A 10,485-nucleotide genomic window follows, 5' to 3' on the forward strand; every position below is an offset into this window, starting at 1 on the left:
TAGTGAGGCTGATGCTAAGAGCTTTTGGACATGTGAGCCCAGGAGCATGAGGCTGTTGTTAACTACCCTGAGTGATGCTGACAGAGGAGAGGGCAGGACAGAAATGCTCTCAGAGGAAATTCAGACTTATTTTTCAAGAAGTTTTGTCATTTTCAGCATTTGGCTGGTGTCCTCAGATGGATGTTCATCCAACAACCCTTTCTCTTTTCTCTTTTCATAAGACTGTGGCTCTGCAAGGTCGAGCATTTTGTTCAGGTCTCCTTGTTGTGGTTCCCTCTGACCCCCCCTTGCTGGGCTGGGCGTGGGGACGGCAGCCCCGGTGTCCCTTACCCTGCCTACGGGGCGTGCCCCCAGCATTAGCAACGCTCAGCTCCCAGCGTTTGGCACTCTTGCCATACACATTATGTTTATCCAAAACCAAGGTTGGGTACTTACATAAGTTATAATTACCGTTTACAGAGGGCAAGAGGGCCTTCCTGTTATCTAATCTGCGTGTAAGCCTTGCCTACACCTGGTTTTGAGGCATTAAACCAGGAAGGAATAATGCAGATAACTTATGCTAGTTGTCTACACATATACCATTTTCACTCATTGAATGCTGTAATTACTTTTTGAAAGGGGAAGACTTGTCCTTAAAAGAGAATAAAATCTACAGTTTACATTCCCAAATGGTTATGAATCACTTACCTTAAACTGAAATGTGCCAGGCTCCATATGCATAAACAGAGGAAGCAAAAGTTTCTTTTGCTTTTTTGCTCAGTGTCTTCATGAGGGTTTTTTTCACAGCATATGGAATAATGATACCATTTTTAAAGACAATTTGCTGTGTTTCATTCATGATGCTTCTATCTCATGCATATGCATAACTGCAGGGGTTAGATGCTCTTTCATGTTAAAAAAAGGAACTGGAATAATAACCCTGAAATTCGCTTTTCTGTTTGCATTCTCGCTGGTGTAATTGAGATGAAAATGTACCCCTTGGTCTCCTTTTCAGTGGTATATGGTCACAATGCATAGTGCCCGGATTTGAGTTTTTTTAACTGCATGAATTTTTGCAGTAGGGCGACAAACTGCCAAGTACCTGGAAAAAGAACTATGCTACTGTGGCTGCCCCGTTGAGCACAATCCCTCTGTTCGTCCGTGGAGGCTACATCCTGCCAGAACAGGCACCAGCCGCGACCACTACTAAGAGGTAATGTTATCTATGTCCTTCACCAAACAACCACAGTGTGGGTCAGACCCACAGACAGCCAAAAAAGCAATCAAAAGGAAGTGCAGAAGAGAGGCTATCTGCACCTCCCAGCTGCCATCCCAGGTGATATGCACAGTAATTTTATCCCACTATTTGCTCCATTGCATTAGCAGAAGTCACCCCAGAGATGACCCACGTCAGAGTTTGCACAACTGAAACCTACTCCTGGCTCTGTGGTTATGCTCAGAAAAGCTTTTGCACCTCTTACTGCCATGCTGACCTGCTGCCAGTCATTCAAAGTAAACATATGCAAGGGGAAAATGCAAAACTCTTCTCCTTGGATGTATTTATCCAATGCTATGGACAAAGTGGAAAAGCTCAAATTTCTTTTGAGGAAAATTATTTCCCCACACCAATGGGTAATATACTGGCCTCACATCTGAACCATGCTCAGAAGCTAATGTGAGTAGTGAAGGAAGGGAATAGCACTGCGCAGGAACCAAACCAAACCATAGTAAGGTAGCGCTGGTGACCAGTTGCCTCCCAGACTGCCCAATTATCATACGTTAAGGCCACTAAAGCAGGGGAAACTTGTCCACACAAGCACTTGAAAAGTGGGAATTTTACACTTCAGTGGGACAAGGCAAGGTAAACTTTTCGTCATTGTTTCAGGAGCTGTTTTGGTGAGCATGGTTGTCATTCTTCTGTCATGTCCTTTTTTATAATCTTAAAACTGGAGTTAATTGTGTTCAGAAGTTTTTGCTAAATCACTTGGGACAGTGCCCGCCAGTTTGTACTGACACTTAACGTGTTTGTCAACAGCCGTCTGAATCCATTTGGGCTCATTATCGCCCTGGATGAACAAGGAGAAGCTTCTGGGTCTCTCTTCTGGGATGACGGTGATTCAGTCGGTAAGCCTGGTTCCTTGCTGTGAAGCAGTGTCTGTATACAGGCCTCTCCTCAGGCCACCTTTTCAGCAGTATAATGGCACGGACTCCTGCTAGAAATAGCTGGAGAACTGACCCTAAGTTGAACGTTACAGAGGTGAGAAGCAGAGTGCAGCGTTTTGATATGAGAAAGGTGTGACACTGGGAAGAGCTGGTCTGCTAGAGAGGGCAATCACTCATGTCGTGTTCCCCTGAGATCACCCTAAGAAGACTAGAGGAAGAGATTAAATAACCCACAAACCATCTTAGTCTGACATTAGTCACTCGCTACAATTAACGTGACCCGATTATGGATTTTGCTCCCTGTTTTGATACCAGTCCTCCTTGTTCTGTGTCTTGACAGATACTATTGAAAAGGAGAACTACTTCTTGGCTAAATACACATACAGCAAAGTAAGTAGCAACATACAAGGTACCTATAAGCATACAGGTTAGATGTATTTTAGTGTAGCCATTGTAAGGTGCTAATGTCTAACTCTTCTCTGGAAAGATTTTTTTCCTATAGCTCAGCCTTTAAACCTGGTAAGCTACCTAATGCTTTTATTTACAGACAGCTACAAAATCATCCAACTATGATGCTGCAGTTTTGTGTTTGGTTCATTGAGTATCATAGTGACACATTATTAATGTCCCTGCTGTGATGTGAATCTGAAAATCCACTTTTTCAGCTCAGATTTTTATTTTTTTTCTGAGTTGCTGCTTCTGAGGACAAGCGACCTTTTCCTTGTCCTGTGAACACTTTCAGTCTGATGGGTGGGAGAAGGCTACGTTCCTCTCTTCAGGATATCCCAGCAACTTTTAAACTTTGATCATCTGAAGCTTGCATTTTGTGGCCCAGAGAATTACGTGGTCTCACTTCTTTAGCTTGCGTTTCCTTGTCTGACAGCACGGAGATTGCTCCCATGGTTGGTCTCCTGTGGGGCACCTCAGCACGCTACCGGCAACCCACCGTGCTGATCAGATGCTCCACACAGCACAGAAATAGATTAGCCCAGGGTCAGTGCACTGATGCCTTTCACACAGCACTCACTTCTGCACAGGCATGTCCTGAGACAGCTCAATAGAAAAACCCAACAGTCTAGGCTTCAACTGAGAAAAAGACGATAAAATAAATCTACTAGAAGCTCATTAAGTATATGATAGTAAGTTGTGGGAGTTATTGTAAAAAAACTTAACCTACTTCAGCAGTCTACACAGACCATATTTCATCTACAATTCCAGCATCTGGTAAGAAATAGGATATTGTATGTAGACTGTGGCATGGTTTTCACACCATGTATTCCTAAAAGCCCCAAAGTAGTCTACAAAAAATATATTTTTTAAAAAAAAAGTGTTAACCCCTATTGTGATATTGCTCTTAGAATGTATGTCTTCTGGGAGTGAGAGCAAGCCAGAGTAAACTGATGGGTTTTATGATGTAGTGTTGTATATTCGTGAGATATTTTCCTGGAACTAATACCACATGTCTAGACTTTAAATTTAATTTTTAATTTATTTTCATCTGGATTTACCAAGAAAAAAAATTTTCTTCTTCTTCAAAAAAGGCTATTTCAATGTCAAAAAGGAAGAAAAATCACTTCAGCTTTTTGTAGTCTGTGTATAGTAATTTATTGCAGGAAGGCTACAGAAAAACAATACCCAGTTTTATATTAAATTCTGATCTGTGCAAATTAGATTGTTGATTCACTGGCACTTCCATTTCTCATTGCTTATATTTGACTTCTGCCTGTAAATCCATGACTGAAGTCCCTATCTGCATTCCAATAATCTCTAATGTTGATTTTTTATTATGTGTTTATAAAGAAAAAATCCATCTCAAATAGCAAATTGTAGAGGTATGAGAAATGTATGAAAGTCTTGGTATTTGTTGCACATTTCTATATTCCTAAAAAATTGTGGATGAATAATTTAATCACACCTAGTTTTAGGAGAACACACAAGTTTTGGTCCCTAAGAGATTTACTGATAAGGTCTGACATCATAGCATTTACTCTGAACCCAGCACAGAGTGTTGAGCAGGTAACAGCTACAGGATTAGACCCTCTTATTTATATTTTCATTTAAACAACCCAGACGTACAAAGAAGAATTCAAGACTAGTGCAGGCACTTAAGTCTCAGAGAACAATTCAAGCTGCGTGCTCTCAAGTACTGTCCCACTGAGGTCGGTATTTTAGTTCACTTGATACCTCCATTTCGACACACATAATGGCTAAGTGACATAAGTCATAGAATCATAGAATCGTTTAGGTTGGAAAAGACCTTTAAGATCACCGAGTCGAACCGTTAACCTAACACTGTCAAGTCCACCACTAAACCATGTCCCTAAGCACCACATCTACATGTCTTTGAAATACCTCCAGGGATGGTGACTCAACCACTTCCCTAGGCAGCCTGTGACAACCCTTTTGGTGAAAAAAATTTTCCTAATACCCAATCTAAGCCTCCCCTGGTGCAACTTGAGGCCATTTCCTCTTGTCCTATCACTTGTTACTTGGAAAAAGAGACTGACCCCCACCTCTCTACAACCTCCTTTCAGGTAGTTGCAGAGAGCAATAAGGTCTCCCCTCAGCCTCCTTTTCTCCAGGCTAAACAACCCCAGTTCCCTCAGCCGCTCCTCATAAGACTTGTTCCCCAGACCCTTCACCAGCTTCGTTGTCATTCTCTGGACACGCTCCAGCACCTCAATGTCTTTCTTATAGTGAGGGGCCCAACACTGAACACAGTATTCGAGGTGCGGCCTCACCAGTGCCGAGTACAGGGGCACGATCACTTCCCTAGTCCTGCCGGCCACACTATTCCTGATACAAGCCAGGATGCTGTTGGCTTTCTTGGCCACCTGGGCAGACTGCTGGCTCACATTCAGCCGGCTGTTGACCAACACCCCCAGGTCCTTTTCTGCTGGGCAGCTTTCCAGCCACTCTTCCCCAAGCCTGTAGCGTTGCATGGGTCAAAGTGCCCCAAGTCAAAGTGCCCCATATGTTAAGCCTACCAGTCTCAAAAAATACATGAGCCAGATATATAAGATTTGCCGTACTTTAGGGATGAGCAGGGAGAGCCATAAACTCTGCCTCCATCCCCAGAAGTGGCGGACAAGGCAGATGTGCTCAGACTGTACCAAGTGAGTCCAGACACTAAAGGGATGGTGATGGGAAGGCTTGCCCAAGGAAATGGGAGATTCTGAAAGAATACGCTAGCCACTAGTCAACTGAATAGCCCAAGAGCAAGTTCCTCTTAAAACTGCTCCAATTTTCAGGAGGAAATGTGGGAAGAAAAAAAGGTGAAGTTCGCAGGACCAGAGCAAGAGAAAGAAAAATCATGACTCTGCGGCTCAGAAGTGCAGGAGGAAGTCCTGGCTTCTGGTCTCGGATCCAGGACTTGTTTTTGCTTTGCATTTATGGGGCTTTGAGTGATATCCATAAGTTCCCTTCTCCTGATGAGAACTCAGGACCTTCCTGGGCCATTGCTTTAACCACTAGATGCTTGGGGAGGAGAGGGTCACTCATTCCGCTGGACCATCACCTCCCTGTCTCCCCAAGACCTGCAGTTCTACACCTTGGTCAGAGGGACAATGGTGTCTACTGCAGAGTCCTGGCTTGGGGCCTCAGAGCTCGAGTGCAACTTTATTTATTAATCCAGTTGTAATCACTGAGGTCAGCATCACACTGAGTTTGCTGGGTCCATGTGGCCACCTTGAGCTAGCTCTTTTGCTTGGACACATCTGAGATAGCAATAAATCACTGTAGAGAGGTGGTGCCTATACTGAACCCCCCTGTATGCTGGAGCTTTGCCAGTTGAGAAGATACCATATATAAGTACCCTAACACATTCTCCAGAGGCTTTTAGAGGCCTCTCCCCATTTGCTCCATAATAGCCAACATTCCTTATTTAGGCAGTTTAAATCAGTGTGCTGGGGTTTAGCACTTATTTTTAGTGCAGATGCCTGAAATAAGCAGTCTAAGCGTGGCCCTAAGTTACAAATACTGTGATCTAGCTTCTGCTCCCCTCCTAGCATGCACCATTGAAATAACGTAAGCTAATTTATGCAAAAGGTTCCATCATGGGTTTCTCCTTGGCATATTTTTAAAAAGTCATGATTGCATAGCAATTCATCATTTCCTGAACAGTGTAATTCATCTTTATTTCCTTAACAACTTTGATCACATAACAAATGCAATGATTCCTCTTTGTTGCTTGTATGGGAAATTACTGTTGCTGGTGATCCAAATGAATTTGTTTAATGACTTTGTATGTCCTCTTGATACACCCTAAATACGGGACATATAGTAAATAAGAAATATAACAAACAAGGCTCTGTGGACATACAGTGTTCCTTAAGTGGAACACATACAGTGTTCCTTCCTTAAAGCTGGGACATACATAGCAGAGTTTTCTAGCAGGAGCTGTGGAGATGTGGGACATAAAATAGGGGCAAAATGTCTAGTAGCTGATGTTTGTGGAAGATGCTAATGGTTTAAAGCAGTTAGTTGTGGATGTTAATTAAATCTGCCTTAAGGTCATTAATTGAATCACTGTATCTGGATTTTGGCTTTGCATATGCCACTGTACCCTGTAAATGGGTACAAGAACCAAATTTGCATTGATTACAAGTAGAAAAAACATGTCCAAGAAGATTCCAAATGAATGTTGTAAATGCTATTTTGTTTCTTACTTGGTTAGTTTATAATGACACATGAAACTTTTCTTATATGAAAATTAATGTGACTATTGTTTTTCCTTTATGGTCGCAGACTTTAACGTCTACATTGGAAGACATTCTATACGTTCATTGACAAAGATGAGACCACAACAGTAACAGTATGCAGTAAGTCACCTCCAGAGAGTTATCATGGTCCTAAAATTTTCTCTGTGGCTTTTTCCAGGGAAACCTGAAGACAGAAATACTTAAAAATGGCTACCGAGGGGCTGACACTCTGAAGTACAACAAAATTATGATTCTTGGCCTGAAACTGAGACCTCATGCTGTTGCTCTGAGTGGAAGAGCTATCCATGGAGATGCTTTCTCCTATGAGCTGAATGGGGTAAGAGCTGTGCTGAACAATTATGAAAAATCTTAGGGAAAGGGAGAAGCTGATGAGTAACAGGAACAGTTTCTCATCCACACCCCTTTACATTTCCAAGTATAAGCAGACACCAATTCTTGATACAACAGTCAGAGTTTGGGGGGGGGGGGAGTGACAGCAAGAGCTTTTTTAGGAAACTTTAATCTTTGCTATTACACATACACTTGTTCTTGCTCTCATTTAGTGTCTGCCACTTACACAAGTTTTTAAGCTAATGAAATAACGAAAAGAAGATATAGCTCCACAAACTGGGAGAAATGTTAGCAGTTTTATGGGCATTATTATCATTCTGATAAAATGAGAAAACCTCTCAAAGTTATCCATCAGCTGCTGAAAAGCAGTAGTAGAGATATTTTCTTACAACTACTTAGTGTCCAAAAATGATTACAGCGTAGCTGGCTCTGAGTGTCTCCCTATCTTCAGAGGAGGGAAAGGTGAATCTCTGCTACATATTTGTTCCTAAGAAACTACCACTACAGTTACAGACAACAGTTACAGTTTCAGCATCTTAAAGTGTCCAGCCTCAGTGTTCCAGATAAAAATGCATGACTTGCTTGTGCAGTTCTCCTCCTCTAGCACCAACAAGGGGACACCCCAGAGGGGACGGACTGAACACCCCTAATGAACAGCCTCTGTGGTCCCAATTTCCTTTTCTACAGGAGAACAGACAAAAGGAGCAACACTGAGTAAACTCCCCTTGCTCTGGGCAGTTCTCCCATATCTGTCACCAGCCATCAAGCTGAAGTGGGTCATGCACACTTTGTATGAGATGTGGTACTCACATCTCAGCACTGGTCTGCACCTAGGGAACTCCCGGTACTAACACTGTAAGATGCCACCAATTCATCATTCAGTCAAGGATAGCTGAGGCAGCAAGCAATGGATGCCATGTCTTATGTTACTCTACCCACTTGGCTTAATGATTTAAGTTTATTTGTAACCAAAGTGTGATCCCCATTATATGCACCTGGTTTTAACATTTATTTTATTGAAGGAATCTGTAAAGGAAGAAAATTGCTGAGAAAAAATTTCTGCCTTGGAGAATCGTAAAAAACTCACTTTCAGAGACGATGTCATAAACAAGTGTAATCGGTATTGCCTCAAGGGAAGAAATTGTTTAACAGCCAAACTGCCTCTAAGAAACCTGAAAGCAACATAAATGTGGCAGGGTAAAGAAAACATTCCATTGAGGTGTGCTTGAAGGCACCAATCACAGAAATCCAGAAGATAACTACATACTAACAGCATGACATAAAAAGATGATTAAGAAAGACTGAAAAGCTTGTCACAAAAGTATCATTTAAAATTTGATTTAAGTGCAAAAGATGATGTCGGTGACTTAAGAACTACTTCAAATAACGGAGAAAAAAAACCACCAAGCTGCTGTAGTAGGGAAGGTCCAAAACTGTACAAAAATTACATTATTTAAATCAGACAGTAACCTAAACCAGCTAAATATATTCCTCTTAGATTCTAAGAGATTCAGTCAAACCTCTCTCACCATCCCTGTACAGATGTTGTAATGCCATTGCCTATAATCCTCTCATGTTCGAGTCTCTATTAAAAAAAAGCGCACTAGCAGCTTGAGTTTAGATCTTGAAAACTTACAATCCATGTAATTAAAAAAATAACAAAATCTAAAGGGCAAATTTGCTGCTTTCTCACAGGCTTAATGAGATTACATACTGTATAATAGTTTAACAAGCACAAAGACTGTACTATTTGAAGGGCTGTAGTAGAAAGTAACTTCTACCATATTGCTTTTGCTTTACAGAAAGCAAATTTGCCTAAAAGCAGTGCTTAGGTGCATAATTGAGCCGTAGTTATTTGTATATAAATAGAAGCAGTTTGCTTAGTAATAAGCCACTTCTTTCTCTCTGATTCATGCAGTGCTACCCTGATCTGACACTTGTAATATCACAGAATCTTCCTGTTATTAGGAGTCTCTATCTTTTTCTTTCCCCCTGGAGTACCGTACCCTAAGAGCCACAGGAACTGTACTGTAACTGCAGCAGGGATGCTGGATGAGCACTTCTGTGGACCAGGCTTGTGCTGACGACAAAATGACCTGGGCATAGGAAGGTTCTCCTTTTTCTTCCACTTGCAACCTCTGCTGGGAAACGCAGGGAGGTTCCCACTGTCCGTAGTCCCCAGTGTCCGGGCAGTAGTGCAACCTGGAGCAGCCTTTCTGACTGCCCGTCACTTTTGGGTTACTGTTTGGATGGGGCTGCAGTATTTTTGTCTGGATCTGGCCCTGTATTTGAATAAAAGGCAAATCGTTCAAGAATTGGACTTCCTACTTACCAAGTAGTGGTAGAGAACTGTTTCTGATGAAAGATGAAAACATTACATACTTTGAAGAAGTGATCTAAGCATAGACTGTTAGAGTGATGTTAACATGAATTTGTGGGTGGGCAAAGAAATAGCTAAGACGTGTGAATGGATATCATGCATTTTAAGAGATTATTAATTCTGAAACCTAAAGATAAAACTGGTGAAGTACTGAAAACGGAAATTATGAGAGTAGCATAAAATACATCAAATTTAAAATTGAACAGAGATAGAGCAGGGCAGGTATTGTATTTATAATTTCATATTTAATTCATGTTATTAATTAATTTTAAACTGTTCCTGAATTTCTAAAAGGGATGTTGAATTGGATACAGCAGTAGAAAGATGCATACTGCCATCAAGTCAGCCTTGCCTACCAGATGAAGTTAAGGGAATCATGAAGGGCTAAGCTCAAGTTTCCCTTCTTATTCTCTTTTTTGAGCTGGTCTTTTTTAAGTTAACATGAAGTTGTTCATTATTTTTGTGTCTTTTTTTTTCACAGAAACTCACTTTATGGATTTCTGCCCCACTTACTCAGGAACTCAACATTATGATTTACTAGAATGGTCAGAAAACACTGACATAATTTAGCATCCTTGGCCCTCAGATATTGATCTTATTTTGATTTTAATGTAAAAATAAATTTAGCCATTAAAATGTTGCTTATGTACCTGATGACTGTTCTTTTCTTATGTAGTATTTGTAACTCGATATCCTTCAAATAAAATTTTCAACAGTAGTTAATGAGTATTACCATAAACCGATGTGTGTTCAAAATAGCATAGAAGAAATCATCCTGAAAGTTCTCTCTGACCGCAGATGGAGGTAATACTTGGAAATGTTCTCAATAGGACCATACTCCGGACAGCATACACTGTTTTGGTTTTTTTTTTTTTCAAATTTATGGTGGCAAAAAAAAATGAACAACCGGAT

At 41.2% G+C, this 10,485-nt stretch overlaps 1 protein-coding gene across 1 annotated transcript in view; it reads left to right on the forward strand.

The window, feature by feature from the left end:
• Nucleotides 1-10,114, forward strand: part of LOC140655426 (lysosomal alpha-glucosidase-like) — a 31,669-nt gene extending 21,555 nt beyond the window's left edge. The window contains exons 8-12 of the mRNA XM_072869962.1: nt 1,062-1,192; nt 2,015-2,103; nt 2,483-2,532; nt 7,021-7,179; nt 10,055-10,114. Coding sequence (XP_072726063.1) covers nt 1,062-1,192; nt 2,015-2,103; nt 2,483-2,532; nt 7,021-7,179; nt 10,055-10,114 — 489 coding nt within the window. The remainder of the gene's footprint in view (nt 1-1,061; nt 1,193-2,014; nt 2,104-2,482; nt 2,533-7,020; nt 7,180-10,054) is intronic.
• Nucleotides 10,115-10,485: the final 371 nt, after the last annotated feature.

The sequence above is a fragment of the Ciconia boyciana genome, chromosome 1, assembly GCF_034638445.1.
Source record: "Ciconia boyciana chromosome 1, ASM3463844v1, whole genome shotgun sequence".
In the NCBI taxonomy this organism is placed as follows: Eukaryota; Metazoa; Chordata; class Aves; order Ciconiiformes; family Ciconiidae; genus Ciconia; species Ciconia boyciana.